Raw genomic sequence first — 20,817 nt, 5'->3', positions numbered from 1 at the left:
GGTCAATATTGATGAAACTTCCTTAAAGCTTTAATTCAGTATGCTTCAGAGTTGAAAAATGGTTGGTATGAGTTGGGGGGTTACCTCCGATCAGATTGCTCTAAAAAGATTATGTCTGCTTATGCTATACTGTAAACACTTGCACACAAGCTGGTTATGCTCAGTGGCTGACTGTTTACACACCTTGTCTGACAGATAAGAGAGAATTTCAGCTGCGCTCTGATCAAATCTGCCAAAGGACAAGTCTGTGTCAAGTGCTCACGGTCGCTTCTTCCTGTTTTTATTGTGAGAGGTACAAATAGAGGCAGACAGAACGTTGGAAAGGGGATGGGGGGGGGGCTCTTGATGCACTCGATCAGTGTACAAGAAAAGGGATTCATCTACTCAACTCAGCGGAGCCTGAGATCAACGATTGTGATGGGACTCCTTTGTGACTTGAGTCCTGCCCAATTGATTTTGATTATATGTTGTAATTACAGCGGATAAATGAGCCACACATAAAAAATGGAGTGTCTTCTTTCTTTTGTTTTCATTTAGAAGTATTTAAACACAAACATACTTATTGTACTTATCAACTCAAACCAATACATCAATGTTAAGCCCTAACTCGGGCAGCATGGTTTTTTATTTGTTCATTTTTGTTGTCATTTAAAAGATTTTTTCTAAATATGTAGCACAGAGTCTATAACACACATTGTATAAAGTGATCTTAGAAAAATTAGATGACTTTGAGAAATGACAGCCTTTGAGCCTGAGAGTCTGTCCTTTTCGTGGCTGCTGGGACACAAGGCCCCTTTTTCATTCAGCTCTTATCTAAGCCAGACTGATTGAGGCCACATAGTCATAATTCTCTTTGTAAACAAATGAGCAGGGCTTTTTTTCCTTCACTGAGATGTGCTCACAAATTCACAGAGAGATATTTGCACTGCTGTGTCCCATTGATATTCTTTCTTCCCAATAACTACACAACAAAAAACACAGTACTCTGTCTTGTTGCCACATCACGGCCCTTCTTCTCCACCTGCAATATGATCCACATTAGCATCCACAACAGCCTGGGAAGCTCCTGCTGTCTGAGCAGACAGGACTGAGTGCAGAGATAAGCTCACTCTGTAATGAGTGCTGAGCCTCCTTTGGGCAAGAAAATGAAAGAAAGTCCCTGCAGGGCTGCAGTGGGTACCAGCACAGGTCATAAGCATGTATTATTGAGAGATTCAGTCTCCGTGACCAGGACTGTTGTAGCAAGTGATGCCTTGTTGATGGGTAATATTTATCCTACGCTTCACTTCACATTCTGCCATTGATGCCACATCATTATCATACCGCTTTTGTTGTAGTCACACGCTGTGAGATGGGCATGAGTTTTATATTTAATGGTGGAGCTGGTGAAAGTGGAACAAAAGGGAAAACAAAGAGGTGTAATGGTTGGACAGAAATTGGCAAGTTCTATTAAAAAATGTATGTACAATGGGCAAGACTATTAAAATTGCAATCTTTAAATTAGTTAGTTTAATGCTTGTATGTTTGAATATGATGTAGGTTTGGTCTTTTCTTGGAAAATTTCATGGAAAAGATTGATAATTGATACTACTCTGTGGAGTGTATAACCTTCTGTACAGTGAGAATGTACAAGAGTTTCCTTAGCTAGGTTATGTGAACAGTTATTAACTGGACTTATGTGGATCATATGCAGGATTTGTTTTAATTAGATTATTATCAAACTACAATGAATTGTATTGAATTCGACTTTGTGAAGTGATGCTATCGAATAAAGCTGAATTGAACTGAATTTAATGAGCTTAAAAATAAGAAAAGAAATTGGATTACTACTAATCAGCCATACAAAGGCGACCAGTCAGAGCAGACTTGGCTTTTTTGAGAGGCTTTGCCTCCTTAGCTTGTTTTTCTTTGCGGAAAATGTGTGAGGTAAAATCACTTTGGTTCCTGTAGGACAGGCATGTCAAACTGGTCCAGCAAAGGGCCGTGTGGCTGCAGGTTTTTGTTCCAGCCAGCCCAAGAGCACACAGTTTGACCAATCAGCTGTCTGAAGACTGAGATCAGTTGATTGAATCAGTCAAATCTGGTGTGCTGCTGCTTGGTTGGAACAAAAACCTGCAGCCACACGGCCCTTTGCTGGACCAGTTTGACATATGTGCTGTAGGAACTTTTGAGAAATAAACAATAGAAACAGGAGGCTCTCAGCTCATAGACAAGCTTAGATTACTCTGTGCTACGATGCATCCTTACTTTGGAAATATTGTTTCAGAAGGTAAAATCTTCTAGTTGTAAAATCTTAATAAAACTAATATCCATCCAGCCTTGATTTTGGTGTGAAAAATCAGTCTGGATAGGCAGAAATGGAGACCTTTTTTAAACAATATTTTTTGTGAAATAAGTTATTAGTTGGATAAATCACATCACAATTTAATTAAAGTTTGTGAAATTATTAGATGGTGCATCACTTTAAATGTTGCTGCCACAAAGAATTATGGGATGACATTGTCTCCTGTCCTTTTACTAACAAAGATTAAAATTGGGGGGTATTAAAGGATATATCATTATTTAGTGAACTGAACTGATTGTTATCATGACTCCCATAGACTCTTACCTTTGCTGAAAAACTTAAGATGATTTCACTCAATAAGAAACCTTACCAAGCAATAAAGACGATTCCACCAGCACTTGGGCTTTTATACCTTTTGTGATGTTTCTCCTGTTCATGCATGAACTCCTTTTCTATTGCTGTGACTTCCACTGCAGGTAAATATTGCTCCCTCTATTACTCTAAAATGGTGCCATATTTGCTTTATGACGTCTCCTAATTTCCATTTCTTACTAATACAAGAGTCCTGCTGGTTGTTAGTCCAACCAAAGAAATATTTTTTTTACAACTATGCAACCTTCTGCTTCCTATTTAAAGCAATCTGCAATGTGATTAAGAATCGTCTTTCCTCACCAAACTGGAATTCATTATTTTCTGCTTTGTTAGTTGTGTGTTTGTATTGGCTTTTTGGTTGGCTATGTACTGAAAATTGGGAATTGTCCCCATATAAGTCTCAGTGAAAGTAGTGCACTACTAAATGGAAACTAAACAGAATTTTTTTTTTTTTTTATGATTTTAAAGGGAGCTTTGCTCTCCCTAAATAACAATAATGATATCTATAAGACCTTTATATCTCTTACAGCCTTATCATTTAGTAATCAATCATTGCTCTTGATGCAAATACTTAACCCCTGCAACCACACTTAACTCCTCCATTATTACGTTGCTGTCTTCAGCTGGCATACTTCCCTGACCCCCTGCTTCTTTAGCTTGCCCTGAATATGTTGTACATAGTTATTTAAGGGTCTTTTTTTTTTTTTTTTTTTTTTTTTTTTTTGGAGGAGTAGCATCCGGTTTCAAGTAAAATAGTAATTGACTATCCCTCCCAGAGTTAGCTCAAAGGCTTTGATCTTTCCCACACTCCAGTGTTAAATGGTTTCCTCTGAATTGCTGTGAACATGCAGTAGCTGCTTTTCTTTTATCAGCAGCCCACTAACACCACTTTGAAGCCCCAAACAACCCACCCTGAAAACTGAAAAGAACAAATAAAGAACTAAAAAAAAGAAAGAAGTCCTGCCTACATACAGAAAACATACTGCCTCAGTATGTTTGTTTTTTTTTAAGGTTGTTAGTGTTTTACACAGGAAAGATGTGTTGTTTTTCACATTTTAAACAGGTTACCATGGTAAAAAATGTGGGTGTTCTATATGTGTTCACTTCTGCAAGATATATATCCTTTAAATTTCAATAAGTGGCCAGTGCAATAGTATCTATAATTGCTCAATGGAAAATTTAACTGTAACTCTGCTCTCCTGTAACTAGCAGAATTTTGCATGCTGATTATAATCTTAACAAGGGGAGAAATTGAGATACTTTGAAATGTTTTTGTAACTGGGGTCGGTAATTGTCACCGGGCTTATCAGAGACTGATTGGCCACACTTGACCGCTCAAAGGAACCAGAACTGAAGACTGAGATCAAGACAATTGCTGGATGTGACCTCTAGCAGACCTGTTCATTTTAAACTCCATTTTTATCTCTGGCTTATCAGACCAAACTAACTGTCACAAGTCTGTGTGGGTAGTTGCACTGTAAGCAACCTCCATTTTTTTCACATTTCTTTCTTTTGAGATTTTGAAAAAAAGATCAACTGACAGCAGTCAAGGTTAAAATGGGCAAAGAACCAGACTTTGAAATCCAATGCTGATAAATTGCTGGGTGTTTGACTGTGCAAGGCATACAGGATTATATTGATTTTCTTTCCTCTGTGTGTGTGTATATGTTTACATGAGTGAGTGTGATAGCAAAAAATAAAAAATGGGGGGCCAGAGAATGCTATATTGTGTTTCATTTAAAAAAATCTATAGGATATCTTATTACAGCCTCGTGATTTTCTTTAGCACGAGTATTAGTGGGGAAGGGGTGGAGCTGGTGGGTGGTAAGATGAATGTGCTTTCCTGTCTAAGATGACTATCTCATCTGTAGTTGTTCATGGAGAACGAAGGAACTCTGCTCAGTATGATCATACTTCCTGACCATGTTTACTCGCTGCTTGCTGGGTTACAACCTTATCAGCTACCTCATCTCCACATGGCAGAGATGACTGAAAATATCTAAAGTGTCAGCATCTCTAACATGTTGTTTCTTATAACTCAACTTTACTGAGTTACATGGAAATGTTGTGTTAAATCCCCCTCTCATTTGTCACACAGCGGTGCCCTCTGACCTTGTCGGATTTTGAAATTGCTCTGCTTCCAATTTCGGGTTTATGTTAAGGATGCTGTGATTTCTCATGGGGTCATGATAGGAACAGTACTATGTAAATGTCTTAAACCAAACCCTAATTTTTTTTAAGGAACCAGAGTTTCGTGTAAGCTTTTCAAGTGGTCTTAAGCAACAGCTGCCTAGGCTTTCTGACAGTTTAGTCCATGTACCTGACCATTTTCAAGGGAGTTTTTTTTTCTTTCAATCAGTTAACATAATAATTCAAGCATTAAAAACACACTTACTATAACTCAAGATATGAACCAGTCTTGTGCCACACATAATGCACAACTCACCAGAGAAAATTTGATCTTCACTTGCAGCCTGATGCACAGACACATTTGATTTAATTTCACTTGCATCCACCACAAATGTCAAAGGTAACACAGTTTGACAGACATAAAAAAAAACACATGATGAGCTAATAGTCAAAAATATATCTTAGCTTGGTGGTCAGTGTGTATCTAAAACAAATGAAGAAACTGGTTTAGAAATAAGAAACAAATCCAGGAAGGTTCTGGTGTAGGACCCAAGAGATACCTCTGGGCCTTCAGATGGAAGGGTAGCTGTCAAGAATATTTTCTTATGGAAGGGAAACGGGAGGAAAAGGCTGAGAACTGGACTGAAAATCAGTGACAACAGGACTTAGGGAGTGATGATTCCTCCCCAGAGACCAGACCTCAGCACTACTGAAGGAGTGTGGGATCATCTTGACAGTGAACGGATCAAAAGACAGTCAACAACATCCAAAGAGGTTTAGAAAGAAGCCAGGAGAACTATTACTAGAAACTACTTATCTAAAGTTTGATTAAAAGGGCCCAGGCTGTGCTTACTTCTAAAGTTGATAAAATTGTTCAAACTCAGTCATTTGTCTCTTATACTTTTATTTTCATTTATATTTTAACGTTTCAATAAATATTCACTTATTTCTTTATTTCCTTAAAACCTATTTGCTGTTTTAATGGAAATATATATAAATGAGGGGTAGCTCAAGACTTCTGCATTTTAGTGAGTAGGGCTATGGGGATTTCTATTTTTAAAAATAGTTTTGCAACTCAAAGAGTGTTGTATTTAAATAGCAGAGTCATCTGCAGCTACATTAAGAATTGTTGTGGACTCACTAACAGCTAGAAAAGGTTAGTTCACTTCTCAGATCCTGACATTAAATGATGGATTTAACCTTTAGTCCAGCTTTCTATGAGACTTCCTCTAACTGTAGAGACATATCGCATCTTTTTATTTTGGTTTCTAATTATTCACTGTGTAACTTCTTAAAAAAATTAAAGGAAGATCCTTTCATACTGTAAACTCAATCACCCCACTTGCTCTCACAGTTTGCCTGTTGTCTCATTGGGCTAATCCTTTATCTCGCACCCATGGGGAGACAGATAAGGGGGAATATGCGCCTCAATCAGTACTGGTTAATTATCACAACCAGATGAGGTTATAGTGAGGAAACCCTGTCTACACCGTTCCCTCCTGGATATATCTCCCTCATCACACACTCATCTGTGGGAAGCGCTTCCTTGCACTTCATTCAAGTGTTATGCTTCCCTGCATCAGTATATCCATGTCTTCATGTTCATTTTCCTGTGCCATTGTCACACTGTCCTCAGAAAGTTAAACCATTTTAGATGTTTTAGTGGTCTTCATATCCTTTTGATTATTTGGGCAATATGGGATTCATTATTAGTCATGGATTCATTATTTGGTTGTAAAGTTTCAGTTGAATTAAGGTTAAGAGTTATGTAACTGTAAATTTGATCTTCTCATAACAGAACAGTTTTATTTTGCACATTTTACATAAACCTGAATGAATCAGAAGCCCATTTTTGCATATTTTAGAAACACAGGTTCCAAACGTAACTGATATAAAGACTAGAGAAAAATATAAGCATGCACTAATGAGAGCAAAGCATGAGTCACACCGCTGTTTTCCTCCTTTACAATCCATCATCAGGATGGCCATTTAGCCTGTCAAATTACTTGCAGACATTTTTAAAAGGAGAAGAAAAAGGCTTGAGTTCAGTTGATGAAACTTGAGATGAGATTTTTCTAGAGATTGTATCCAGAAAGCATGATCTTCAGCCATGGCTTTGACCATTTAAGAAAAATAAAAACAACAACAAAGAAACCAAAAACAAAAAAACACACAAACACACAAAAAGACTTTTATAAATCACTCAGGTACTTTAGAAGTTTAGAAGGAGACTAATTGGGTGTGAGCAACCTCTGTCTGCTAAAGCCTAAGATGGCGTAATAATCCAAGATGGCCATTTAGATTTTAAAATTGTAGTTCAGACCATGACTTCAATCAGAGTCATTAACAGTATCATTTAAACACTAACCAATGCAGTTTAACAAGTCATGTCTTTTTTTCTGAAAATAGACAAACAAAAGAAGGAAAAAAGGAAAATTGGGTATTTTTATTTATTTTTCAGTATGCACATTGACCCGTTTCCTGCAGTAAGAGTACATCTCCAAGGTGGTCTTGGATTGAGGTTGTTAGTCATGGATTGTTGGTTGAGCCTCCAACAGGAAACTCAGGCCAGTGCGTGTGGCTTTTGGGAAAAAAGGATTAGGTAGTCCTTAATTATACTTCTGCTCGACACTATTATCTAATACCATGCAGAGAGCAAAGAGATAACATTTGCACAGAACAGAAATCCTTTTCTTGGTATCTCTGCATAGTTGTTTAAATCTTCTTTATTGCCAGAGTCTCTCACTCAAAGTATTTTCTAGTCCCATTAGCTGATGAACTAAGCAACTGATGTTTTTGCTGTGACCCGTTCCACCCTGTGGCCATGTCAGGTTGTCACTGAGCCTCCCGAGTTTAGTTGTGGCTGCGACCATGTAGAATGACAAAGATGAAAAAATTAGATACCCTCCTGTTTTAATGTGCCAGTTGACTGGGTGCCAGAACAGGACAGCCAGAGTGCGCTATAGGTGCCCCAGTTGCTTTGTGCAACCTTTTATGACTTGGCCTCAACCCCTCATTTCATCTCCTGCTGTGGTGAATGCTGGGAATACCAGAATATGTGGGTTGGTATTTCTCATCATTGCTAGATCCTTCAGGCATGTCAAGTATTGTGGAATACCTGAGATGCTGCACTACCTCTGACTAAGTTATGGAACAGATCAGAAAATCATGAAAAAGAAATGTATGTCCAACTTCTGTTAGTCATTATAATTCTGACTTCTTTGGATTTAATTTTTAAACTCTAGGCAATTTGAAAACTCATTGAAAACACCCATCAGTCATAATAAATCTTCCTTTCTTCATTATTTACTTTTGACTTGCAATAGCTGGGTTTAAATAGGTTTTTTTAAATTTACATTTAGAATATGTGAACCTTCCACCAATGCTCCAAAAAAGAATACTAAAATGAAAAATTCATATTCTTGACTAATGTGTTTTTTCATATTTCATAAAGACTTTATGTTCATTTGGAATGAATACAAATATAAAACAGAATCAACTTTATGAATTATGTCTGACCAGAGAAACATCAAATTGTTGCAACTCACCAGCTTTTTCCACTTTGAGTCAGCAACCAACAAACTCCTGTGACTGACCGGTGACTTCCCAGCTATATATATATATTATCCCAGATATTCCCAGAGATGACAGTAACTCCTGTAGAGCTCTGTCCTTTTTGATTTTATGGATGTCCACCACACTTGTTTTACTTTTCCTTCTCAGGGTTTGTTTATAGTAGAGCTACTTGTACTGAATTACAACCTGTACCATCAACTTATTTTGTTACAATTGAAAGAATTCATATTAAACTTGCAACTACTTCCTAATAAACCACTTCAAAACATATCTCTCTTCTTTGATTAGATGAGGACAACTATTTTACCATAGAAAGAAAAACATTTCTCTTCTAAGTTAGCCGCATTTTCTTTTTATGCTTTGTTGAAGACACAGAGTCATTCCATGCTTGCTCTCAAGATCATTGTTATTTCCTAGAGATGCCTCTTGGTGACAGATGGGCTGTAGACAGGAGTTTGGAGAGACTGGAGGATGAAAGATTCTGCATGAAATAACACAGATTAGAGGTATAAAGATGAAGGAGAAAAGGAGGGGAAAGTGTGGGAGGGAAAGCGGAGACAACCATTTCCATTAGAGTCATTAAAGCAGCCCTGACGCCGAGGGTGGAAGGACAAACAGTGGAGAGATGAAAATAGCAGAAAGGCAGGGGCTCGGCGAATGAAGTGAGAAGGTTTAATACAAAGTGCCTTCCAGCTGCCTCTATCTTTATCTGTGCAAAAGGCATCCATTCATCCTTGATATGCTATTAATGATTTTTTTTACTCTGCTTGTGTTCTTGTAAAGGTCTTGCAGTTTAAAGTTCCTGGGACACATTAAAAAACAGCCATGAGTGAAAAAAACTCTATTCCTATATAATGATGCATAACAAGATGATTTTCTATTGCTTTTTGGCCTTTAAAGGTGAAATTTTCAAGTGCTTGTAAATCCCTTCCAAGTGTTTCACATTTCATGAAGTCCTGTATTTCCTTGTCCCTGAGTCCAAACCACAGAAGGACCTCTGTTGCTGAAAATGTGACTGGTTTTAAGAGTAGCCTGCTCTGTCTCAAGAGCAGCTCAATAAGGATGGTGGTCAATATGGCTGCTCTTAGACAGCGGGTCAATGAGGGAGGAGGCTTCCTGCTGAGCCACGGTTGGAATAGAAGAGAACAGGGGGTCTTTGTGTGGAGAACAGACCCTCATCCACTTCTCTGCCATCACACTCAATGTTAAAAGGTTGACTTTGTAATCTTACACAAAAATAGTAAAGTGTTAGAGAACAGAAATTGATCCTTGTCATAGATGTAAAAAAAAAAAAAAACAAAGTTCACTGAGCTGCTCTTCAACTGAAAGAATTAAGGCAACCCTATTTTCCAGCTTACCATTCCATTAAGCAAAGAAATCTTCACGTTGTGACCCTGTGTCTGAACACCTAAATTTACACGCAGCTCACTATGACCAGAAGCACTGCAATGTTGGAAAACTGGTTTTTAAAAATGGCTCAGTATGGGGAAATACAGCATTGGCTCCAAGTTTTCCAATCAGTCTCTCATATCAGTGTGAAGGGGGAAATACTGGGAGAAGCCAGCATATCGGGCAGCCCCTTAAGCTGGACTCCCAAACGTTTATGACTACAGAGAAAAGTGGGTTTGGGACAGAGTTAACAGCCCATACTTATCAAGAAGACAACCTAATTTTCTAGCGCCTTGCTCTCTACTCCCTGATTCTCTGGTTGCCGACGTGGAGGTTCCTATTTTTCAAGCATAACCGGGCGACTGACACCGGTGGGCCTGCATAGATTAGACCTCTTCACTGTAAATGTGGTTTGAAAACTCCCACTTCCTTTTTTAACATGGCTGCTGTCTTGTTCAAAAACTTGCCGGAATTCATTACTAATAAATACTGGCATGAAGATGTGAATCCGCTCTTATAAAGAAAACTTATACAGGTGAATTTATAGTGAATAGTGAAAGTGTATTCTGGTCTCATGTGTTTCTTACTGTCTGCTTCAGTAAGGTTTAAAAATATATTTTTCTGCACTAATGTATGGGGACACAATACCTGTCAATGAGTGGACCCTTCAGAGTACATAGATTATGTAGATTTTCATTAGGAAGATTTTTCTAGACCTTCAGTTCTCCACCTTGTTAGTAGGGCTGAATATCATCACTAATTTCCTGAACCGATTCAATTCACAACAGCCTATTTCAATTTGATTTTGATTCAGTCTGATTCATTTACAGCTAATTATGTAACACCACCTATTTTTCTTAAATATTAAAGATGTCCTTAGATAACTTTTTATATATATATATATATATAAAACACTGAGTGCATTTTCTTGACAATAAAAATCAGTTATCTGGGACTAATGAGATTACTGTAATAATGATAATCTGATCTGACATATCCACATTAATTTCTGCAGAACCATAACAATACAGTGTTTCCCCAGATTCAGAGCCAGAAATGCTGTGATGGAGAAAAAAAAAAACAAACAAACAAAACCCCCAATAGGTCAAGTTTACCTTCATGACAACTGTGAGGGGGTGATTTTTTTTTTTTTTTTTGTAACTAATCCGTTTGGATGTAATTTAATCCTGAAATTCGGCATAATTAGGGCCGTGTCTTTTTGATTGACATGTATCCAGTATCCGCAGCAAAGAAGAAGAGTGTAGCACAAACGCCAGCTAACAGTACGGCTTAGCTTTAGCCCACCCTTCCTTCATTAGCCGGCTAGCTCACGTTAGATCCAAGTTGGCTCAGTTAGCTCTTAGTTACAGGCAGCTCGGAGTTTGATAGACGTCAATCATCCACCCCCGTGCTCAAAGGCCCCTCTCAGCTTTGCCACTTTGCCCATTTTTGTATTTACTGGGAGCAACAGCAGGGATGACGCTGCCAAGATTGTGACGGTGGGAACTGCCCAACGAGCTTCACTTTTGCTCTTCAGAAACCTATAGGTGACGTCACGGGGGCTTCGTCCATCTTTGATATACATTCTATGGTGCGCGCACACATGTCTGTGTGTGTGACTGCTGTGGACAGATTTTTTACATTTTTTTTTTTTATATCTTTATTGCATAATTCTGCAAATACAAAAATATAGTCTAACATGGCAAATTTAACTAACAGTGCATATATGTAGCAACAAAGATCTAAATAATTAAATAATAATACAATTAGCATAATAATAAAAGGAAAATACATAAAATAAAATCAATCATCCTAAATTATTAGATTGAGGGAATAATGCAAAGTAATGTGCAGACTGTCGTGGACAGAGAGCGGGCGCAGCTATGATATGCCGTCATGTAAACCAGATAAATAGCTTCAGACTGTTTGATAAAAGGACGAAGCGTAAACCTGTTCTAGAGGAAATGTGACTTAAATAACTACTTTGGATTTATTCTATTCTATTATTTTAAACTACATGCATGGTGATATCACTTCCTGTTGTTGAACGTGACGGCACTCATTAGCATGAGCTGCTATATGCTGCAAAAGACTTTGTTGTATGTGTATGTAATCCACACTGGTGAATGAAAACATCTGAATTTGACAATATCTCAGCAAGAGAAACTGATTTTGGACTGAGGTGACACAGGAAACCAGTATATATGCTACAATTTTGCCGAGCCTTGGTAAGTCACAAAAGAGTAGGGTGACGTTACCGGAATTGAGGACATATAAAATAATCGATCTCCAAGTTTTATGAATCGATTTAGGATTTATTTAATTTGAATTGATTAAAATGGATAAATAGATTTCTTTTAACTGAGCCCTACTTGTTAGTTGCAGAAGTAAAGCTTTCCTCAACACTGAGATAAAAGCTGGAGCCTGTCTTTAGTCTGCGTTAGTGATGCCAGTCAAAAGCTGCAGAAAGACACTCTTGCCTCCTGCAGAGATGCTGGCCTTATCCGGCTCATTTAACCCGCCTGCTGATCTTTTCTCACTCTTGTATGGGAGAGACAGTCTTGGCTGGTTAACCTTTCAATATCAGCCGTAGACATGTTTCTCTTGTATCTTACTTTCATAAAACTGCTTTCAGCTGAAGTTCTGAAGCCTGTATTGATATTAGGATTCTGTTATTCCCAACAGACTGGTGAAATATATGAATTTTGATGCCTGCTCTCATATATTACATTTTTCTAAAAATAATCTGAGGCTGTTTAAAACAATAATGAGCATTTCCTTGACTGGTTTATTTTAGTCGCATTAAAGAGGAGGGGGTATTGTTTTCACTCTCCAACCTATAGTGCTGTGTGTTTATATTAAGGCTATTGTGTGAGGCTTTTTTATTATTGCTATTTAGTGCAAATGCTCCAAAAACTGTGATGCATTAGAGTTAAGATAAAGTAAAAAAAAAAACAAGCAACCATGTTTTGTTGCTGATGTCACTTGTCATCAAAACATTTGTTTAGTCTGTAAATAATAGAGTCCATCATTGATTACACTGTGGTAACTTCCACGTGTGACAGAACTTTGATCGCTACCAACTGCATTGCTGTTTTGCTTTCTTGTCTGCTTCCAAATGTATGTGTGTGTTTGTTTGTGTGCGCTTATCTGCCTGCAGTTTGACATATATTGATGGTATCTGTTGAGTTTTGTGGGAAATGGTTCTTGGAGGAAATAATTTGGAAACTGTGAAAAAGCAGGCAGCCCACCATCATTCTTTCTTGCTCCTGGTTTATACTCGTTTTTTATTGCCCGCTCTGTTGACAGTGGATGCTATATTTGCGACTTGAAGCATATGGTTCGCCATTTTGTTCGACAGTAGAGCTGAAGCTAAGCCCTCCCCTACTGTTTCTGTGATGAGGATAAAAAGCTGCAAAAGGCAGCTGTTTCCCCTCTGATAGGATGCTGTGGGACCTTAAAGGCCTTTCAGTTTTTCTCCTCCCATAGAGAGTGGCTGAAGATGGTCCTATGACTGGAAAGGAGCCAAGTCTGGGCGGAGATGCTCTGCCCAACCAACACACCCACAATTCCTGCAGCGTAAAGCAGAGTTGATTAAATGTGCCATGGTCCCTCTGGTCTGCAGGAATGAAGAATTTCCCCCATTCTTACTCCACTTTAGTCTCTCTCCATCTGTCATATACAACATCAGTGAGATACATTAGCTGGTGTTGTCAGATCTCGCCCCAAATGTACACAAGCCTATTCTGAATTTATTTTCTGAAATAAGGTGCTCACTTTTTTATTATTTAAAGTCACTCACTTATTGCTGAAAGAAATATTTTAATGCATGTTGAGCTGATTGCGAATGGGCTAGATTTCAATAGACGTAATAAAGGCTACCATCCTGATATTTAGCTTTTCTTGCATCTGTGGCTGGACATACTTCAAGTAGAATGGAACTACAGTATATCAGCTCTAGAATTAAGACGGACCCACTGTTTTTTCCAAGAGCCTGCCAATCAGTTTGACCTTAATTCAGTCAGAATGGACAAGGTCCTTCACTGTTTATTTATACATGAGTGTACTTTTCTTTTTATAATTCTAGCCTTTTCTATCCCTTTATTAGTGTTGAGATGATAGCGCAGCTTAGTTGAAACACTATGTTGTCTCCTATTTATTCCCTAATGCGAAAGTGGCCAATATTATTGTTAATTCGGCCACTTTCTGCTCCATTTTGCTGTGATTGTGCTTTCATGAGAACTAAGTGCACTGAGGACAAGCAGCCATATCGCCACCGTAATGCACCACACACTGCTTCTTTCTGTGGATCTTACACTAGGGACACAAGGTAGAGAAATTACCACCTCGTAGTGAAATAGCCTAACAACTGGCTCTTTCTCTTTCGCTCTCCCTGTTCCCTCATTTTCTGTCTTCCTCTTCTTTCTGCTGTATGTCGCCCCTTGAGACATGACATTTTCTAAGAAGAGAGCAGGCATATTTTAAACCACATTTAACACCCAGCCACTTATTTCACTGCATGTGTTGCATTATTTAAACATCTTCATAACCTCTTAATAATTTTTCTTTCTGTATCCCATCCCTGCAGAACTGATAATTGGTGTTATTTATCTAAACAATACCACTTTGTGACTCTTAGGGTGGGATTGCTTGAATAATGAATGAGGACAAATGCAAAGCAATGGCACTTACTCTAATTTTGGCAATGTCGACCCAGTGTTGCCATTTGTGCTCGAGGAAAGGAAATGGCAGCAGCGTTCCAGAGTGTTTACTCTTTCGCCGTACTCTGTACTTATAATAAAGCAAGACGTGATATTAACTTGCCAGGGAGGCTAGACTGGGTTAAATTTGTCAGTTCCTCTTACCCAACTCCAGTGGGGCCTGTGGTTTCATAATAAAAAGGCTTTTGGAAGCTTTGGGTTTGGCTGAAAAGATGCAATGAACAAAAAATTGTTTTGCTTCAGGAAAATTTCATGGAGTGCTTGCGGCACTTGGACACATACAGTGTCCTTTCATTTGCGGAGTGTGTACCAAAATATGCCATTTGTGTTGGTGACGTCTTAGGAGGTGTGATCTACAGTCACTTGACAAGATAGATCTGAAAAGGCAGCTTTGTTGAATGCAGAGATGTCTTAAAGAAATTTGCACTGATTTGTTATTGTAGTTCATTACACTTGGATCCAGTAATAGAGTCTAATAATAGTAGAATGGATCAGCTGTTGGATATTAACAAGAATTTTACTTACTGCTCATCATTGCTCAGCGTTTACTTCTTCTGCTCTTTGTCTTTACAAATTATATTTGGAGGACAACCAGCTCCTTTTTCACCCTTCTTTTCTCTCACCTCTGACCCTGTGTCTTATGTTGTCACGTGTGTCAGTTTCATCATGACTTGTTTATATTGTGTACTTATTGCGTTTACTTATTTATATACATACTTATTTTCTTATCTAAGTCACTATCTCAATCCACTTTATTTTCACTTTTTTTTCAATTTGTTATTATTTATGTTGATTGTCTGTATTGTTTTTGTATGCTGCTGAGTTCCCAGATTTCGCCCGGCATCAATAAAGTATTTATCTATCTCTATCTATTCAGGTTCAGCAGCATACCCCTTCAGCCCCTTCTGGTTTATGGTGGAGCCCCAGGACACACTGGCCATCCGGGGCAATGGCGCATTGCTCAACTGCTCGGCACACACCGACGCAGCCACACCGGCACGAATTGAGTGGAAAAAAGACGGCACTTTCATGAGCCTGGCTTCTGATGAGAGGCGACGCATACTTCCCGATGGCTCGCTGTTATTCACCCACGTGGTCCACTCCAAGCACAACAAGCCGGACGAGGGTACCTATCAGTGTGTTGCCAGTATTGAAAACCTTGGATCCATTTCCAGCCGCACAGCACGTCTTTCTGTAGCAGGTAAGGCTTTCTAGATGAATCCAGTGGGATTATGGGAACATACTTGCTTCAAATTTGCTTTGCCGACTGATCAATATTTGTGTATAGGGTGGACTGAGATTGATTAGAAACATATATATTTGGTAAAAGATTGGTTCATAAGTGGATTTAAATGCATTTAAGGTGGGTAAACATAAGTTTGAAAGAGGACGGATATATTAGATATTTTACAGCTGTCAGTTTCTGTGACAATTTTTATTATTTTTTATACTGAATTTTTGCTAAATCAGTATAAAACATATAAAAATGGTTGTTTGGCAGCTTTTCCCTATTAGTTTTTTTTTGTCTTTATGCAATTCAGCTATTTAATTTTATTCCTCCTCGTTGATAAATTTCTTTATCTTACTGGAACCTGAAAGCATTTTCTCGATGGATAAGTGCTTGTAAAAGGGTCTTGCTTTTTCTCTTTTCTTTTTTTTTATTACCTGTCCTACACTATGACCTTGTTCAGCTTGTGTACAGTAAGTGACGTGGGATTATTAGTTGTTTTGAGTCAAGTCATGCCCCGAAATTCAATTTGGAGCTGGAGGAGCCCCAGAATGCATTTACTGTGAGCTTCCTGCTCAGCCTTGCTCTGCCAGGTTTTTAAGACACCCGAGAGAAGCCTGTTGTTGACAATGGGATAGTACATTGTAAGCCTCAGAGATACTGAATTGCGTGAAGTTACAATATGAGCATGATTCCTGTCCTTTCATTGAGTTTTTTGCTTTTTAAAATAACAAGGTACTGTGTTGGCATCAGATGCACAGAGAAGGGAATGAAAATATATTTAAAATGTTCACTGTAAAGGTCATTTTGTGTTTTCTGCATCCAGCTGCACAGATTCATTCATACTACAAATGGAGTAATTGTCAGTCTGCTTTGTAGGGTGGTTATTATTGTATTAGTGTGAAGGTCATACACAGCAGATAAATGCACATTACTTAAGTTTTTAAAAAGGACAATTGTGACTCTTTAGCAAGAGAAGCTTCACAGAAAAATACAGCAGTTTATATTAGAGTGTTGCCTCTTGTCAGTGATTAGTCCTGAGGTGTGCCAAGCTCTATGAAATAATCGGAAACCAGACTTTGTTACTTTCCCATGCCAAGAACAGTGGGCGGACACAGCACATAATTCTTGGGAGAATTTGAAGCAATTTCTCGCAAGGACTTTAACATCATCTGCATTTTGTTTAGCTTATTTGATAATGAATTATATTGATTTAGACACCCATGTATTTTCTCAGACAACCTCTTCTCAAAACAAGGATCCATTTTATTCAGACACATGTACAAAAACATCCATATGCACTTTAAAAAAATTAATGAATGAATTAAACCTGTTTAACGTTCCAATTTATATATTTATAAGACACTGGTGATGAATTTTAGATGTTTTATATATGCTTATTTTATCTTACCTGCCCTCTCCACTGACATGTAATGCAGAAGGGACATGTTGAGTACATGTTCCAAGATATGTTTTGCTATCAGACAGCACTGCAGCCAGTGGGACATGCCTGGGTCAACCATGATGGGATGTTGGATTCAATCAATTTCTATTTGAGAAATTGAGAAGCAGGTGAAATCTGTCAGTTCTCATTGGTGCACACACAACTATTTACGCTGACTAGCTTTTCACATTGAGAATCATAGCTTAAAGCCTTCAACTATTGTTCACATGCTCAAGTGTTGTAATACACTTCAGGCTGTTGCGTTTATGGTTCTGTTACACACATATACACTCTTACACTGATGTATCTTCACCTTGCTGGCAGGTGGCCAATAAAAAGGTTAATTGCAGTGTAGTGAGAGCAACCCATTAGGCTGCCGTCAGACCCTGGAATGATGGTGAAGGCAGGGGCGGTGTGGGTGTGACCTCTGAGATGTAATGGCGAAATGAGTCACGGATGGCTGGCGTGGCGAAGAGCATATTTGACATATACCCGGGACTGATTGCTGGGAGACATGCTGCTTGTTTCTTTGAGGAACAATCTCCACTTGCACTTTCACACATCAGCACCACCACTGCAAGTCTTCAGCTTCACCACATTCTTGTAGGTTCTTGTAGTTTCACAATGTTTATATTCACAAAAAAAGTCCCGTAGATGTAATTGTTATAAAAATTAACTGTGTAGTGGAGGATGTCAAAAATATTTTATTAAATCCTGAAGGAAATTGCTTTTTTTTTTTTTTTGCAATATTAAATACAAACTAGAAAAACTAGAACATCCCAAATTTAAGAACTCTATGCCAAAATTATATTAATTGTATCTGAAATATGACCATTTTAAATGATCTTTTTACCAATTTTTACTGGGTGAACTGTCATTGTTATTAACTAACATTAAGCAAGTACTTAATACTTTCTACAAGATGTTTATTTACAATTTGTAACTTTCAACAATTTACCCAAATATCCCAACACATTTAAAACAACAACCATATTAAAATGACAACAGAAATCCTTCAGTGAAGTTAATCTGTAACATTTTTCAAAAGTTTATCCCATTCTCTTCATAGTGGACATGATGCACTTTTAAAAAGATTTTAAAGATTTTTAAATGGCTGAAAAGACTCAGGCTGTAGGCTTCGAATGTCCACCCTACTCCCAAACCCCTCGTTCACTACATAAGGCTGCACTATATAACACACTACATAGTGACTCATTCTCTTGGTGATTCGGACATGAAGCTGCCTATTTTTTCCTCGCCACAAACCACGTGACTACTGCCATCACCACGGCAACCACAACCCGCGTCAAGATGTCATTCCAAATCCAATCCAAAGTTGTGTGTAAATATTTTTATTTTTCTTCCTTATGTTGTATTTTATTCTTTGTTTGTTTGCTTATAGGTAATTTCACGCAGCTCAATTTTTTCGCCTCCTTGCGCCATGTTGAGCTTCTGCCCGCAATGCATTGTGGTCTATATTGACCTGTCTAGTGACCATCGATGCTCAATACCTTTCAAGATGCATTGTGGGTAATTTTGAGTGCCCAACATTTTTTTTGGCAACTACATTAATTTTGAGGAATTCAAATGGTTTCAGTTTGCTATTTGAGCTGCTATATATTGCCATATCCTCCACATCGGATAGTTACACTGCATATATTACCTTGTCCTCTTCCTTGAGTTGAAATGTTTTAATGTGTTGGTTAATGAACAACAGTTAATCAATAAAAAACAAACAAACAAAAAAAAAAAAATTAATATCATAGATTGGAGCCTTAAAGGGTACCTATATATATATATATATATATATATATATATATATATATATATAGACTTAATTGTAATAACATATTTCAAATGGTGTTTAGCTTTAAAGTCACCCTCTTGAGCGTATGCTAATGTCTGCTTTGTGTGTCCTATTTACTCTTGCTTTGTCATCCAGTCTGTGTGTTTTAGCTTGTGTGTGCGCAATCAGATGCTGTAGAAACACAAACAAGCTAGATGAGAGAGTAGGAGAGCGTGGCTTAGTGGGGCACAATCTCATGTATTCAGTTTGTGTCTCTCCAAGAGAAAGGAAGAGAGAGAGAAATTATAGGGCAGAGAATGAGGAGCGGCATGCAGCGTTGGTCGCCGGGACACGGAGCGAGACACAAGTAATGAGAAATCCCATCCTAACTGTCTGCTGTGCTCCTACACACCCATTGCCTCCTCTCACTGGTACGCTTTGAACTCAGCCCTCTTTAAGAATTGCTTGAGGTGAGCCCCACCTCACTACCCCTTAACAGGGAAACCCCTAAATGAGAAAATAGAGAATTCATTTTTATTCAGTCTTTCCCACTATCTTGGAGTTTCTTTGTTTTTTTGTTTTTTTCTCTGACCTCTTCATATATTGATGAGGCAGTTCTTTGCTTAAATATGTCTGCCTTGTTTAGTAGTTTTTCTACTTTCTATGTGCTCGTCAAGGATTTTTTTAGGGTCTTGTGGTATATAAACTCAGTAAAAGTCACTAGTCACTGCTTTGGAATCATGCTTCACTGAGATCCCACCCTCCCCCTCAGTAATAGAAATAGAGAAGTAAACCAAAGACACAACGGTCTTCATGTGTCATTTGTGTCACCTTACATTTAAGCATGCTCATCCTGTGGTAGAGTCTGGCAGCCTTTGGCAGATTTAGGGGTGTCGACAGATTCATTAATCCTTCTTCTTTTTTCTTTTTTAATGTATTTTAATCTGTTTCTGTTTGGAGGGGGGTTACAATCCCAGAGACATGCTGGCTTGAAACCATGAAAAAAACAAGATGATTGCCTCACTTTTGCGTGGATAGCACTTCTTTGTTGTGTTTTTGCAGACATGTTGTTGAACAAAACCTGATTTATTAAATTGCTCTCTTTACATATATTGGATTTTCAAATCTCAGGATGGGTTTTCATATTGTAAAATAGATGTCAAGTGTACAGAAATAAATGTATTTATCATAATTAGACACATCCATTTTCCACAAGAATTCCTTGTGAAGAAATGTTTAGACTCCCTTTTTCCTCCCTTTTCGGGTGAGTTTTCAATTATCGATGGTATTTACAGTAAAGTGTTTTTCGTTCCATCTTGATTGACATCATCCCTTTATCTCAGAGTAGAAATCATTTTCAAATCTGTCTTCATGAATGTGTAAAAAGGATTTTTCTACCCATAGTTGGTAGCAAACATCTGCAGTTTAGCAGTTACTCTAAATGAGGAAGTTTTGTCTTTCTGCCAACCCAGTTTGATGCCATTTTAGTCACCTGATCCCACCTACGTTGTGGGGATACTGTCTGTCATGGTAAATAAAGTAAAAAAGAATTAGTTGGTACTGAAAGCAAACAAATCTTAATCAAGCCCAGCCATGAAATACAATGTGACATGTAGCACATTTGCCGTGATGATCAGGCATTCGTTGAGTCAGGTAAACAAAATGCAACAGCTGCAAGAGAATACATTTGCATACATGCATAGTGTGTAGTTGAAAATGCCCTTTGCAATTCAAATATTTAGAGCAGTGTTTATTTGAAGTTAAACAGCATTTAAAATGACTACAAACAAAGATTTTGCTTAACCCTATCAGGTACCATTTGGTCATTAAAAGAAAGCCAGTGAGTTAGTTGTTAGTAGTTCTGTGGCTAATGATGCTAAAAAGTTA

General features: G+C 38.0%; 1 protein-coding gene across 14 annotated transcripts in view; it reads left to right on the top strand.

Moving 5' to 3' along the window:
* Nucleotides 1-20,817, top strand: part of neo1a (neogenin 1a) — a 176,803-nt gene that overhangs the window by 46,376 nt on the left and 109,610 nt on the right. For all 14 annotated transcript variants that reach the window (XM_041983981.1, XM_041984034.1, XM_041983967.1 and 11 more), the window contains exon 2: nucleotides 15,350-15,673. In XM_041983981.1, coding sequence (XP_041839915.1) covers nucleotides 15,350-15,673 — 324 coding nt within the window. The remainder of the gene's footprint in view (nucleotides 1-15,349; nucleotides 15,674-20,817) is intronic.

This window comes from Melanotaenia boesemani, chromosome 1 (assembly GCF_017639745.1).
Source record: "Melanotaenia boesemani isolate fMelBoe1 chromosome 1, fMelBoe1.pri, whole genome shotgun sequence".
NCBI classification, from domain to species: Eukaryota; Metazoa; Chordata; class Actinopteri; order Atheriniformes; family Melanotaeniidae; genus Melanotaenia; species Melanotaenia boesemani.
Note: the sequence above shows the minus strand (reverse complement) of the source record. Positions and strands in the feature narration are given on the sequence as shown.